At 27.1% G+C, this 16,380-nt stretch overlaps 1 protein-coding gene across 1 annotated transcript; it reads right to left on the bottom strand.

Annotated features, from left to right (window-relative positions):
* Positions 1 to 6,802: 6,802 nt before the first annotated feature.
* On the bottom strand, positions 6,803 to 9,552 carry LOC124941800 (glutathione S-transferase L3-like). The gene is made up of 9 exons (XM_047482152.1): positions 9,337 to 9,552; positions 9,178 to 9,252; positions 9,039 to 9,099; positions 8,382 to 8,468; positions 8,051 to 8,149; positions 7,859 to 7,961; positions 7,587 to 7,663; positions 7,381 to 7,488; positions 6,803 to 7,143 (listed from the first exon to the last, which is right to left on the bottom strand). The coding sequence occupies exons 1-9, from the start codon at positions 9,345 to 9,347 to the stop codon at positions 7,048 to 7,050; spliced, it is 717 nt and encodes a 238-aa protein (XP_047338108.1). The 5' UTR covers positions 9,348 to 9,552; the 3' UTR covers positions 6,803 to 7,047.
* Between the last annotated feature and the right edge of the window lie 6,828 nt (positions 9,553 to 16,380).

Here is a 16,380-nt window from a genome sequence, read left to right on the forward strand (position 1 = left end):
AAAATATGCTCTAGCAACGCAACTTCTACAGTTAAATTAGTAATATGCTCTAGCTACCGATGAATTTAAATTAGTATCAAAAGTGTTCAAATTCCGATTATAGAATGATAATTGTTAATATTTGGAGTTATGTTTTTCATTTTGCACTCCTTAAAAGAGTTTAATTATTTCCTTAAAAGAGTTTAATTATTTCATACAAAAATAAATATATAAAGGAGAAATTTCAAACAAAATAAATGTATAATAAACTAATTCAAATAAAAATAAATGTATAAGAAGCAATTTAAAATAAGATAATATATAAAGATGTATTTCAAATTTAATTAAACGTATATGAAGTATTATACATATTACCATTTTAAAATTTGTGTTAAAATTACTTTTAAAATCGGTTTGAATAAAAGTGAAATTAATTATGTTTTTATTGGTACAAAAATGTATAATTAAATTTATATGAAATATTTTTATAAATGAAAAGAATGAAAAAGTAATATTTTCATAAATTTTAAATTAAACTATATAAAAATATCAAAAAAAAAAACTCAAAGAAACATTTTTATAAGAAATATTACATTCAAAACCTAATCTATATATATTACAAGATTCTAATAATATTTGACTGGATTCTAAGAACTTTTATTTTATTAAATCTTACTTAAAATGTGAATTTGACCATTATTATTGTGTTACATAAAAGTGTGGGTTTTTTTAATCCTCTTACTTAAATATTATATAAACACAAATAACTCTATTACTAAGAATATTGTCTTAAAGATTAAATATTTCAATAGTATGTTAAAAATATTTTAAATTAAAGTGAAAAAAATGACTATGAATTGTGTTAATCTTTTTTTTTAATATCTTACAGTGAAAACAAAATAAATATTGTTTATTATTATTTATTTAAATTATTACATAATATATATATATATATATATAATGATGCTTAATTTCAAAGTGTATGATTACTGGGTCGAGAGTCGTGGTTAATTTGAATATATACGTGAGAGTAAATGAATACTTAAGTCGGATTGTGAGTTGACCCGTTCATAAACTTAAAATTGTTAAAAATAAAATAAAAAATGTTATATGTATGTTTTGAATTTGCAACCTAACAAAAACAAGTACAACTTTTTAACCGATTAGGCTAATAAGACTTACATTTTAAATTCAACACTAAATTTGATGACGTGAGACATTTTAATAATATAAGTTTAACTTTGTAACTAACTAATATATATAATGATATTTAATTTTAAAGTGTCTGGATTGTCGGGTCGAGAGTTTTGGTTAGTTTGAATGTATATGTGAGAGTAAGATCATCTCCAACCCACCTGCAAATTCATCTCCATAATAGGTTTTAACCTTCCAACCCACCTGCAAACTCAATTGCATTTTGAGTATTTCTGCAAATTCTCTCTCCTCCAAACCCAAATTTGCAGGGACACTGTTCACATACTTAAAAATTTTCAAAACTTTCATTTCAATTCTTTTAGTTTGTTTTTAATTAATTTGCATAACTTATTTATATTTTAATTTGTTGACATATTTTATTTATTTATATTTTAATTTATTTATATAATTTATTTATATTTTAATTTATTTATATATTTAATTCATGATAATTTTAATTTGTTTATATGATTAATTTATATTTAAATTTGTTTATATTTATATTTTAATTTTATGTGTAGAAAGTATGTTTTAATAAGGTTTGTTTTGTTGTATTTTTTTGTTTGTGAAATATAATTTGTGTTTATTTAATAATGTTTGATTTGTTTTATGCAGTTGTATAAATAGTTGATTTATAATTAGAATTTAAAAGTAATTAATAAGTTGTTATAAAGTTATGGGTTCAATTTGTAATTTTAGATAAATATATAGATAATATTGAAAAAATTAAAAATTATTATAAAAAAGAATATTATGAGAATATTCTTTTGAGTTTGAGTTTGGGTTTTTGAGTTGGAGATGAATTACTGTTTGATGAAATGTTTACTGCATTTTGGGTTTGAGAATAGGTATTTGGGTTGGAGATGACCTAATGGATACTTGAGTTGGATTGTGAGGGTTGACTCTCCCATAAACGTAAAACAGTTAAAAATAAAATAAAAAATGCTATATATATGTTTTGGACTTAAAACCTAACAAAAACAAGTACAATCATTTAATCAAGTGTGATTGGGATGTAGTTTATCGAGAGATAATAGACTGATATCAATTGAAAGTAGTTAAAAATATATGAATTAAATATTTGATTGACCAAAATGAAAGTTTAAGGTCACAAGATGAGAGGTTCATTTAGAAAAAATATGTGATGAGATATGTAAGAAGATAAATTGTTTTATCGAAGTGAATAAAATATGGAATGAGAGTGTTCTATTTTTATTTTAATATATTATTCGTAATTTATTAAAAAAATTTAAACATTCAATACATATTATTATTATTTTTATTAAATTTATTTTATTTTTATTTGTCAATATAACTAGTTAGTGTTGGTCAGCTCATTTGGCAGTTGGGCCTGACAAATTAATAAAGCCCATTAGGGCATATTTAATTTAAGAAAAAAAAACACATTAGTAGTTGGTTTTCTCTCCCTCTTCCTCCATTAAAACAACATATTTTTCTTCTAATTTTCTTTATCCCTTCTCCATTTGGTTAGTCATCTTTAGTAATGATGATAATGTACGTGAATGACAAGTAATGAGGTTAATTGATAATTTTTATTAGATTACCTCTAGACTTGTATTGAACAATATTGTATACCCATTTGATATAGTGGATGGTTTAAGTGGCCGAAGTGTCCCGTGATTTTTACCTAATTTGGGTTTTCCATGTAAAATCTTGGTGTCTTGCTCTTTGTTTGTTAGATTGTTAGTAAGGTTATTTTGCTCAATTATTTTGGATGCCCATTTGATTACACAAAAGGGAAAAAGAATTGTTAGGCCTTTGTTGTAACTTGTCTATTTCTAGATTGCTAAACAGGTGCTATTATTAGATTTCTACAACAAGTGGTATCAGAGTTGAGTTCGTTTGGTGGTGATTCTTGTATAATTCAAATGGAAGAATTGTTGAGTAGTAATGACACAATGATCAAACTCACAACTACCAATTACACAATCTGGAAGTCACGGATAGATGACTTATTGTGTAATTATGATTATGAAGACACTATTTTGGTTAATAAAGGCAAATTAGAGGCTATGACAGATGCATATTGGAAGAAGCTGAATAAAAAGGCGGTTGGTAAAATCAGGCAATGAGTTGACAACAGTGTGTATCAGCATGTGGCTACTGAGGTCAATGCTCATATAGTGTAGACTATTTTGAGTGAGCTGTATGAGAAAAACAACACTCAAAACAGAGCATTTCTATTTAGGAAGCTTTGCTCGTTGAAATATCACGATGGGTCTTCTATGTCCGAGCATCTAAATGCTTTTCAGGGTATTCTAAATGAGTTGGCTGCGATATGAATGAAATTTGATGATAAACTTCATGTTATGTGTTTGATTAATTCTCTGTCTGATAGTTGGGAGACACTTGTGGTTTCAATTACCAATTCTGTTCCACAAGGTAAACTCACTTTGAAAATGATGAAAGAGAACGTGTTGAATGAAGAGGTTAGAAGAAAAGAACATAGTTTCTCGACTCCAAGTCAGGTGTTCGTGACCGAGAAAAGGGGATTGATTTTGAAGAGATCTTCTCACCAGTTGTGAAGAGGTCATCCATCAGAGTTGTGTTAGCATTGACTGCTAGTCAATATTTGGAAATTGAACAACTGGATGTGAAGACTGCATTTCTCCATGGTGACTTGGAGGAAGAGATCTATATGGAACAACCTGAGGGTTTCAAAGTTAAATGTAAAGAAGATTTTGTCTGCAGGTTGAGGAAAAGTCTGTACGGGCTCAAGCAAGCGCCTAGACAATGGTACAAGAAATTTTACCTCATGGAAGCAAATGGGTACAGTAAGACTACTTCTGATCATTGCGTTTTCATCAAGAGATATGGTATTGATGATTATGTTATTCTTCTGCTCTATGTTGATGATATCCTGATTGTTAGGCAAGATATTGTGAAAATTGAGAAGCTCTAAATGGATTTGAACAAGTCTTTTGCGATGAAGGATTTGGGTTTAGTGAAACAGATCCTAGGCATGGAAATCACAAGAGACAGAAAGAACAGAACACTTTAGCTATCACATGAGAAGTACATTGAGAAGGTACTTAAGAGGTTTGCAATGAAAAATGCAAAATCGGTTTCAGTTCCACTTGTAGGTCATTTCAAGTTGAGTTCTAAACAATGTTCTACAAGTGAGAAATAGAAAGATGAAATGAAGAATGTACCTTATACCTCCACAATTGGTAGTCTTATGTATGACATGGTATGTACAAGACCGAACATAGCACACGTAGTTGGTGTTGTTAGTCGGTATCTCTCCAACCCTAGAGAAGAACATTGGTTGGCTGTTAAGTGGATTCTCATATATCTTCGAGGCTCATCGAAAACACGTTTATGCTTCGGAAGTGATACTCCTATTTTGGAAGGCTTTACAAATTCTGATATGGCGGATGATGTTGATTCAAGAAAATTTGTATTGAGTTTTTTGGTTACCTTTGCAGGCGGTGCTGTTTCGTGGCAGTCAAGGTTACAAAAGTGTGTTGCTTTGTCTACTACAGAAGCTGAGTATATTGCAGTTATCGAGGCATGTAAAGAGGTGTTATGGATGAAACAGTTCCTACAAGAGTTGGGCCAAAAGCAAGAGAAGTTTACTTTGTTTTGCTACAGTCAAAATGACATTCATCTCTTAAAAAATTCAGCTTTTCATTCGAGATCCAAACAAATCGACGTGAGATATCATTGGATACGTGATGTGCTTGAGGCAAAAGAGATGAACTTGGAGAAGATTCATACAAGTGAAAATGGTGTCGATATGTTTACGAACTCTTTGCCTAAGGACAAGTTTGAAGATTGTCGGGAGAGAGCGGGTTTATTGGAGCCCGTGAAGTTGCGCTGACGAGGGAGATTTGTTGGGTCAGCTCATTTGGCAACTGGGCCTGACAAATTAATAAAGCCCATTAGGGCATATTTAATTTTAAAAAAACATAGCAGTAGTTGGTTTTCTCTCTTTCTCTCCTTCCATTGAAGCAACAATTCCTGCAAAAGATTTTTCTTCTAATTCTTTTATCCTTTCTCCATTTGGTTAGTCATCTTTAGTGATGATGATAATGTATGTGAATGACAAGTTAAGATGAAGTTAATTGATGATTTTTATTAGATTACCTCTAGACTTGTATTGAACAACATTGTATACTCATTTGATATAGTGGATGATTTAAGTGGCCGAAGTGTTTCGTGATTTTTACCTAATTTGAGTTTTTCATGTAAAATCTTGGTGTCTTGCTCTCTATTTGTTAGATTGTTAGTAAGGTTATTTTGCTCAATTGTTTTGGCTGCCCATTTGATTACACAAAAGAAAAAAGAATTATTAGGCATTTGTTGTATTTTATCTATTTCTAAATGGCTAAACATATACTATTATTAAATTTCTCTATTAATTAGTATTTCAATTAATTGTAAAACATTTTAAGTCCCACAAAATATCCCTATTAATTAATTTTATATCATTAAATTGGACTATCATTCAAATTAATTGACTTTAATAGTATAATTGTTATACCGATTACAACGAAACATTAGCCAAATAATTTTGATATAATAAAAAACAATTTATTATGATAGAATATATTATCTATTCAAATCATTTAATATATTATTAATTATTTAATGTTAACTATGTTTGAACATCATTTAAATACACCCATACCTTGTTTGTATATGTCTTTGTTTAAAATTATTATTATATTAATTCAGGGCAGATGCACTTTGAGCTGATCCCACCAAATTATTTTTTTTATAAATATTATATATATTAAAGGGTTTGAGAAAAAGCTTGTTTAATATTAAAAGATAATAAATAAAAAATTGTTGTTATATATTTGGTTTGTTTTGATGTGGGTTTCTTTTAGATTTTTTTTTTTATTTTGATTTTATTTAATTTTTTAATTTTTTAAATTTTTTTATCTATCATATCACTAATATTTTTATTATTAAAAAACTTATTTCATCAACTAAAATACTTTTATTTTATCTTTATAAAATTTAAATAAAAAATATTATATTATAATTTAACAAATTAAAAACTTAAAATTTATCATTATTTTCATGAAACAAAAAATCTCAAACAAATAATCAAAATATAGAACAAGCCAAAGAGATTATAATAAATAATTATAATATATAATTATACTAGTTTTATTTCTAAATAATTATACTAATTTTATAGAACTAGAGATTTAAATAAGGATTATATTAGGCTTTACATTTCAAACAAATAGTTATTACCTAAGTTTATATATCTTTTAAAATATTATAATAGTTCTAACTGTTATTATGACAAAAACTTTTTTATAGAACCTTCAATTATAGTTGACCCAAACTATTACATCTCACCACTAATAATAACTATTAATTGAAATGTATTTTTCCCAATTTTTAATTAATACTTATATATGAATTTACAGAATGATCCAAATTATTTTATAATTAATTGAGTTTGTGACTTGTGAGTAAACAATGAAAATGTAACTATACATAATTAAGGAGATTATAATTTATTGTCAATAAGACTATTTCATGATTTAACTTAATAACTTCAATTCATGTATATTTATTTTAACATAAAATCCAAAATATAAGCAAGCACATACATAGTTAAACTAAACAGAAAATCCAAATTAAGTGCAGAAAATCAATCTTTTTCACCACAAAAGAACACCATTTCAGATGAAAACACCATATTATTGAATAAACAACTCCAAATTACTCCAATTTTTTGTTTTACAAATCTGACCAGAACTCACATTGCTGTTTCTACTGCATTATTTCAGTATAATAAGTAAACAAGTAGAACCATTTTATTTCCCACTAAAAAGGAACCTCCCATAAGTTGAAGTGAAGTCATGATTGTGAATGTCTCGTTTTCTTTCACTTTTGAACCTGCGTGAAACGCGCCTTGTAAGCTGAAATATACTTTTCGGGGTCACCTTTTGTTGGTTTGTAGGCCTCAAGCTTGTTCAATTCCTTCAAGTTCAAAAATCATCGTATCATATAATATTCCAGAAATTGCGATAGAAAAGAAAAAGGGGGGTTTGAGATGATTTGTAAATCTTAAGATAAAGACATAATCATGTGAAAACACTTATCATTTTTGTTTCATCTCGAAATTTTAATTTTATTTATATATCTGGAAACTGGAAATGAATCAAAATACAAAAACAATAAGTATTTCGGGATTAGATTGGAGTGAAAATTTTATACCTCAATCCATGCTGTCAATTTAGGATGGCCTGAAGTGATGTCATAGTTAAACACCTCTTGTAAGTAGACCTGGAACCTTTCGATAAATGGAATGTAAGCGATATCCACCTTCACAGAGTGCAGACAAACAAATAAGAATATGAACTGGAATTGTTTTTCGAAAACAAAGATCTAATTGGCATCAACTAATAATAAGATAAACTCACCAGACTGAATTGGCCAAGAAAGAAGGGACCATCATCAAATTTATGGAGAGCTTTCTCCAAATGATCGAAAACACCTCCTGTGATTCAGATATTAAAGACAATCTCGCATGTTTGATAAAACTAAAAGTTAAACGATGAATATCCCAATAAAACAAGACAATTTTCCCCTTATAGTAAGTTGTTTTATGAGTTAACGAATTAAACTTAATGATTAAGTGGGTTTAGATAACAGTTATCAAATGAACTTAATTTTCAATAATTGATATACTCACCAAGTTCATCTGTTGGGCCTCCCTTGAAAGAAGTATACACAATTCTATTTGTTGTGTCAGTATAAGTCAACAGCTCTTCAGCAAACTCAAGCTTGACAGGATCCTGAAACAAAACATATAATCAAACGTGAGTAATTTCTTCTTCTTTACATATTATTGGAGTGAAACTGCAGAAGAAATTTTAGTTCTTACATCAGGTAAAAGAGCTGGTCCTTCAAAGTTACTTTCCAAATACCTAAGTAGGTCAAGGCTTTCTCCAGTAATCTTACCATTGTGTTCCAGGGCCGGAACCTGTTGTCAAAAAATAAAGACATGAAAAGTGTAAACATTCTCAATGAAGAAAAGATAACTGTTAGGATTAGGTTTCCATCTTATTAGATCATTGTATGGATTCATTCCAATAGCCTAATTTTTGTGTAAATTGAAATCCAATCTGATCTTATCATATATCCCTCAACTATTGATGAATCATATAGTTCTACAAGCATTATAGCAACTATATCTAATGAGTAGAAAATAACACCTTGTTTTCTGGATAAACCTTCTCCTTGTACCAAGCTGGACGATTCTGAAGATCAATAGGAACTAATTTGATTTTATCTTGCAATCCCTGCATCCAGGAGTTTGAACATTGAAATAAGTGAAAGATTCAACACATGGAGTGAACTTCAATTTGACAATGATGTGCACATTAGATCTTATTTCCTTTAGTTGTGATTCATTACTATTTTACCATTATTAGAAGACTATATAGCCTTAGACTAGTTTCATTATGGGCATAATGATATTTTGAACTAAAGCACTAGAAATCGCAATTTATCTATCTATTTCGATCACTAATCTATCTTCTTTGTGTATAGTTACGATTACATGTTACATTCTTCGCGGGTCACAACAATTGGTATCAGAGCTAACGAAGATTACAAGATCAATGAGTTCAAAAGAGAGTATGGATAAAATTCTGAATCAACCACACCCACAAATATTTGAAAAAAGATGTTTATGAGAATTCTCAAAGATTCAAAGCAATTGAAAACGAGCATTTGAATTCTTGATGAATCTGAACAAAAACAATATGCCTAATATCACACCAACTTTCATCATATTCTAGTTGGATCTTAGATTCATTGTCTAACCATTTCTAAACATAAGAAGAAGAAGAAGCTACGAGTATATATACCTTATAGTTCCTCGCGATCCACACACGTTGAGCAAATGGACACTGGTAATTGAGGTAAAGCCTTGAAAAAGGACAAACAATGAAATTGAAAGATTATAATCGATAATAAGAGCGGAAAATAGATCGAGAGAGTGAATACCTAGTAGTTCCATCAAATATTGAAGGCGGTTCAGACGAGGAATCCAAAATTGGGGGAAGAACATCGTTCACGTTTCTGAACAAATTGAGTAAAGATAAATATGTGAAATAAAAGAGAATTACATCATTTGCATGAGATGAAGAAGATCTGGAGACTTACTCGGTAGCCATGGCTGTATTGAGAGTGTTGAGTGATTGGTGAAGAATGTAAGGTATCTTTTATAAGTGAGGTTGGTGTATACGATTGGACCAATTGGTGAAGAAATCGTCAGCGATTACGTAAACAGCAGAAAAGAGGAAATTCGAATGAAGAAAAGGACGAAGAAGATCAAACTGATCAAGATTGATTTTGGTTCTGCATGTTGAAAACTCAGAACCTACCCCTGTATTCGGCTAAGTTCATATAATTAATTCTTAACAAATATTTTCAGTCAAACTTTACCATCATCTAGACAAGTGTCACGCCCCCATACCATAAACATAACATAATTACTAATGAAATTGGATACAAAGTAATGGTACGAAATTAACATAATTGTTCTCATATTTAGGAGTGGTTTAACAACATAAAATTAATATTTATTCAATTGTTATGGTAGCAGTAAAAAACACTTAACGACTAATAAGTTAACATAATGGACAACGCGTTTCAGAAGTTATCATAATGACATAGCCCTTATAATTCAAATATTAACATAATGACATAAAACTCTTAAGATTCACGTATTAGCATAATCAAGACTTGAGGTAAATGTTAGCATAATACTGCAAGAACTTTAGAGTTCAAATAATTTCAGCACAACCACATATATAACATAATGAATGATTTCCTTATATATAGTTATACAATCAAATCTATATATATAATGATGCTTAATTTTGAAAGTGTCTGGATTGTCGGGTTGAGAGTTGTGGTTAATTTGGATATATATGTGAGAGTAAATTGATACTTGGATCGGATTCTGGGTTCAACCATCCATAAACTTAAAAACGGTTAAAAATAAAATTAAAAATGTTATATGTATGTTTTGAACTCGCAATCTAACAAAATTTTGTATAGAGTATAAAGTGTTATTCGCCTAGTTGGTTAAACAGTTGTATTTGTTTTAAAACAAATACAACTCTTTAACCAACTAGGCTAATAACACTTTATATTTTAAATTTAACACTAAATTTGATGAACGCAAAACGTTGTAACAATATATTTTTAACCGTTGTGTATTGCACGGGGATCTTCCTAGTATCTTCAATATCTTTAAATATTCTAATATTCATATTTCATATAAGTCATATAATCAAATATTCACAAAGTCTACGAATACTCCAAACATTCCTATTTCATATAAATCATATATTCTCACTATTTATTTTAAACTATTTTAAACTTCATAATTTCGTTATTCATTTCATTCATTTTTACATTTCATATCTTTTAACCATATATATCATTTATCCATCAATATTTCTCCTACAACCATATATCATCATTAGGCACTTCTACTAATACTTCATGCATTCTTAATTCACTTTAACAACTTATCATTATCTCAGAATTAATAAATTCTGAGACATCAAATAATATCGCTTATTTAAGATTAAGAAAAATAATGAGATTTTCATGTCTCATTTGTGCTATTCTTTGCCCTAACTCAAAGTCAAACTCTAACTCAAGTTATACTCATCATTTTTCCTCTTTTCCTTTCTCTCTTAATTTCCTTCACATGCCTTTACTCCGAAAAATATAAGAATAAAAAAAATATAAAAACAGAAATAAATTTGTTCCTGAAAAGATATTTACTTTTTCAATTAAGATGGAATTTTATTTGAACCAAATAACGATAGTAAATATCAAGTCATATTGTCTCTTGTTTAGATTAGTAAATCCAAAACAAATAACTATATCCTTTAGATATAATGATGATTGAGAAGAATTTAACTTTTAGAAAATTAATAAAAAAGAGTAGCTATTTTATTCAGTTAAAAAAAGAAATATCAATAATTCTGAGAACAAAAATATGTTAATAAGAATTTTTTTTTTTGATAAATCTTTTTTTATTTTAAAATGTTATAAAAGAAGAATTACAAATAAAAATAAAAATAATTATTATTTGCCTACTTTATATAATCAATCAAAAATCATGCCAAGTGTCACCCTAAACTCATTATCATTAAATACAGTAATAATATATATAATGATGTTTAATTTTTAAAGTGTCCGGATTGCCGGGTCGAGAGTTGTGGTTAATTTGGATATATGTGAGAGTAAATGGATATTTGGGTCGGATTGTGGGTTGATCCGTCCATAAACTTAAAACGGTTACAAATAAAATTAAAAATGTTATAAGTATGGTTCGAACTTGCAACCTAACGAAAACAAATACAACCTTTTAACCAACTAAACTAATAACACTTTATATTTTAAATTTTAAATTCAACCCAAAATTTGATAAACGCGTGACATTTTAACAATATAAGTTCAACTTTTTAACTAACTAATCTATATATATATAATGATGCTTAATTTTTAAAGTGTCCGGATTGTCGGGTCGAGAGCTGTGGTTAATTTGGATATATGTGAGAGTAATTGATACTTGGGTCGAATTGTGGGTTGACCCGCCCATAAAAATTTTATGGTAATATTTTTTCACGATTTTTTATATTATTACTCGTGCAAATGCACGAGATACATGCTAGTATTAATAATATATATATATATATATATATATATATAATATTTTATTTAATAGTTTAATGTTTTATACATCATTATCAGTCTTTCCCTTTCTCTCTTAATTTCCTTCGATCTTTTTACTCCATGAAAACACTTTATATAGTTAATAAAAAATCATGCCAAATGTCACTATGCCTAAACCCATTATCATTAAATAGATTGACAAACACTTTAAAAAAAATTATAATATATATATATATATATATATATATATATATATATATATATATATATATATATTACCTGAATTTTACAATCTAGACAAGTTTTCTATGCAAATATTGTATTAAATAGTTTAATATTTCAATCTTTCCTAGAATTGTAAGCAAGTCGAGTCGAACTCGTTAGTATATATTCATATTCGAACTTACTTGTATGTATAGTTGCACTTACGAGTTCGTATAAAACTCATTTATAACAAAAAATAAAAATACATTCTCAGGTGGAAAGCATATTTTTTTTTATTAAATATTAATATATTTTAGATCAAATTTTGAATATGACGAAAATAATAATAAAAAGAACACAAGTTTAACATTGTTCAACAAGATAAAAAATGATTACGTCCACATAGAAGATGTTATAACGAGATTACGTAAGAAATAAATGATACAGATTTTAACGTGATTCACTAAGATAAAACATGACTACGTCTACATAAAAAATGTTATAACGGGAGTACGTAAAAAATAAAGAAAAATAAAAATTTTAACGTGATTCATTAAGATAAAACTTCATTACGTCTACCTAGAAGAGAGAATTTTAAACTAATTTCATTAATTAAATGGAAATGTGAATTTGGATAAATAAATTTAATGTAATTTAATCCAAATAAATATAAATTCATATCAAATTCAAATGTGAATTTTTGGTGAAATTTAATGTCAGTGGATCCATGAGATCGAATACCAAGAGTCTTGAAATGGCAGTTGTTGGATAAATTATCAGCCGTTGTTTATTGTGATGGTTTAATTTCCAGCTATTAATATCCCCTTAATGTTGGAACTCTGAAAAATATTTCATATCTCTTTTTCACTCATTTCATTATCTCTTTAGAATTCGAAAAGTTTTTCCTTTGTTTTCTTGAATGTTCTTCATTTTTTTCGAGTTCTTCACTCATCTGAGTGTTTTTTGAGTTCTTGACTCGTTGTATTTCCGTTGAAACTCGGTGATTGATTCAGGTACTTTGTCAAGTTCGCTGCGTATAGTGATTCCGGTGTTGAAGATTTGTTGTGCCCTGGGAGACAGTCATATGTGATAAGCTCCAGTACAAGGAGAGACGGTGTAACTGTTTTAAGGAAAATGTGTTAAGCTCGGTGATATCTAACAATTACGTCCACCTAGAAGAGAGATTTTTATTGAAAATATTATTACAAAAATAATGACATAACAAACTAGGGTTATAAAACGAGTTTATATAATACTCGGTACACTAAAACCCTAATATAGAAACCATAATAAATAGATAATTGTGTCATGCCATTAAGAAATCTCAAATATTCAAATCTATTCAACATAAAAGATAATATTATTGAAGAGATTAAAACAAAGATTATATCATGATAGTCTAAGGTTTTGACACGAGTTTATAAAATACTTAGTCCCTTGAAACCCTAACAGATACATAATTGGACTAAAAACGATGCTCTTAAGACAAAAAAATCAGCTTTCTAAAATGTCTAGTTACACATCTAAATAAGTAACAACAAAAAGCATAGTCCTAACATATATAGACTTTTAGCGAGTATATAAGCTTAACATATATTAAATCATAATATATATAAAATCATAAGAGTTGGTTTAAAAGATATTCGTTTTTCTTAAAAATTTACGAATTTGATTACGAATTTGATTACGTTGGATAATGGCTAGTATTATTTTCTTCTTTTTTCATGTTGTGTGACTTTTTATTTTTTATTTTATAATGTCATATTTTGTCGTTGTTTTTAAGATACATTACCATTTTACAAAAATTTATGATATATTAATACTTTTTAAAGGGAAAAGGTTAATTTCATTAAAACATACTAGGATGAAATGAAGAATATTATTGTGTAGGTCTTCCTATTTTTTTTTAAATCTAAAAAAAATACAATTTTGTGGTATACTTAATATAATAGAAAAACATAATCATCCATGAATCCTTAAACTTAATTTTTATAGTATGTACAAAGCTCTTCAAGCAAAGAGATCTTCCAAACAGTAAAAAGAACCCCTTAATTTGTTATGCCATGTTAGCCATAGCCCTGACTTTGTTTGATCTTGGTTTTTGTTGGTTTAAAAAAAAAACTTATTTAATAAAATGTTAACTTATTTGAGATTTTTTTTAAGATGAATTATTAAAATATTTGGTTATATTCAAAATTTAATAAAAATAAAATAAAATAATTTTAATTAATATATTAATTAATTTGATTATTACCAATGTGATGTGATAGATTATTTAAAATACTTTAAATAAAGGAGCTTTCTGGATTTTCTAACAAAATAAAAAATCTCAATTATATAGAATTTTATATTCAGTGCAGTTTTCATGTCGGTTATATATATATATATATAACTTATTTATATAATTCAATATAAAAAAAAATATTGTTATATTTTTCTCTTTTCAAATTTTTTTTTTTTCTTTTAATGTTTTCACTCTCATATTTGAGTTTTGTTCATAATTTTTTTTTATCTGAATAATCTCACAATATATATTAAGTGAATGGTTTGTTATTTATATTTTTCGATTATGTTGGTGATGCTTTCTTAGTCCGTAATTGTTTTTTTTATCAACAAAATAGATTAAGTTACCGGATTTAGAGTTGTTTTTCACTTTTTCAATAAAGAGTAATCGAATAAAATATTTCAATCGGAGACCCTATTATGGTTATCTTCCCATTATTTTATGGATTTATCACTTTTTTGACTATAGGTAAATGACCAGTTATCACTTGACATGACCCTTTTTAGCGCTGCTTACGAAACCTTGGTAAATGACAAAATTCAATGCCGCTAAAAATATTTTGTAGAAATTCTTCTAACACTGTTTGATTAGTTTGTTCAACTTTTCCTTTATCACTCATCGGTACATATTTTTATAGTCGTTCTAAAAAATTTACAAGATTGTTCGATCTTTATTATTCGATTTTAATTATTATAAATATGTCTTATTATTTAAGACACATTATTCTGCAATTTAATTTTCGATAGATAACCCGATAGGTAACTCGTTGTTTGAATTAATGAAAATTAATTTATTTAAAAAATATATATATTCTCATAAACTTAATTTTTAACCTGATTTGTAAAGAAAAAAGAATGCCATGAAATAAATCATAATCTATTTAAGAATAGTTTTGATTCTTATTTTATTTTATTTTTATAATTAAAATAAATAAAAAGTTAATTATTATTTTAATATTTTAATTGATAAATTAAGTGATTAAACATTATTATGATAATTAAGTTATAATTAAAAAAAAAATTAAGACTTAAAAAAGTTTCAATTATTTCAAATAGTATATTATTAGACTATCCACAACAGGATATCAAATTTTTTCATTTAATATCATGTCACGCCAGCTTAACACCTATTTTAACACCCATTTTTTAGCATATCCTACAGCAGAGTGTTATTCAAGATATCAAAATTACTTTTTCACTTTCTCTCACTTCCACATCATTTATACATAATTTCATTTTTTTTAACCATGGGTAATTCATCATTTTTGGTTCGAAGGTTGTATATTTGAGTTTTGAGCTTGATTTGAAAAGTAATTTGGAAAGAAGTTGTAGTTTTGTGAAGGTTTCATAAAAGAGTTTGAAGATTTCAAAAGAAAGGTGATACAAACAAGGACCATAATATGGTGGAAAATTTCAGAATATTTTTGGTGTCCAAATGACACAAACCAAGTCTCTATTTATAGATCTCGAAAAATAAAAATAATGATATATATATATATATTGATTAATTATTATGCAAAAGTGTATTTAAAAAAAAAGAAAAAAGTAACCACCGTCGCCGCCACTTGGCACGCTGTGATTGAGCCACATCAAATTTGGTCCCGTATCAAATTTTATACCCATATTTTAACACTTAATTTTGATACTCTGCTGCACCATTTGATATTATTTTAACAACCATTTGATACCTTATTTGACACTATGTCGTGGATAGTCTTAAAATTTAATATTTACAAAATCTCTATTAAATTTTATTTATTATATTTATCTACTTGAGTTTATCTCTCTTGTTAAAATTCATTTTTCGTTTGAAATAAAAAAAAAAAAAAACTGTAATTGTATCAAACATACTCTATCTAATAATATTTTTTATAAATGGATTTATTATTATTTTTATATACAATTAAAATAAATAAAATATTAGCCACATTTATTACTTTGGCATCCTTGTTATTTAAAAGAGAAATTAAATTTATATGATTTTCTCTTAATTTTTCAAAAATTATAAATAAGTCATATTTA

The sequence above is a fragment of the Impatiens glandulifera genome, chromosome 6 (assembly GCF_907164915.1).
Source record: "Impatiens glandulifera chromosome 6, dImpGla2.1, whole genome shotgun sequence".
Taxonomy (NCBI): domain Eukaryota; kingdom Viridiplantae; phylum Streptophyta; class Magnoliopsida; order Ericales; family Balsaminaceae; genus Impatiens; species Impatiens glandulifera.

Bases quoted from the DNA above. Each gene is read 5' to 3' on its own strand.
- LOC124941800 (XM_047482152.1), bottom strand. The intron at 7,664-7,858 runs GTGAGTATATCA...TCTGAATCACAG, and splicing joins AGGCCCAACAGATGAACTTG to GAGGTGTTTTCGATCATTTG. The intron at 7,489-7,586 runs GTGAGTTTATCT...CACTCTGTGAAG, and splicing joins TTCTTGGCCAATTCAGTCTG to GTGGATATCGCTTACATTCC.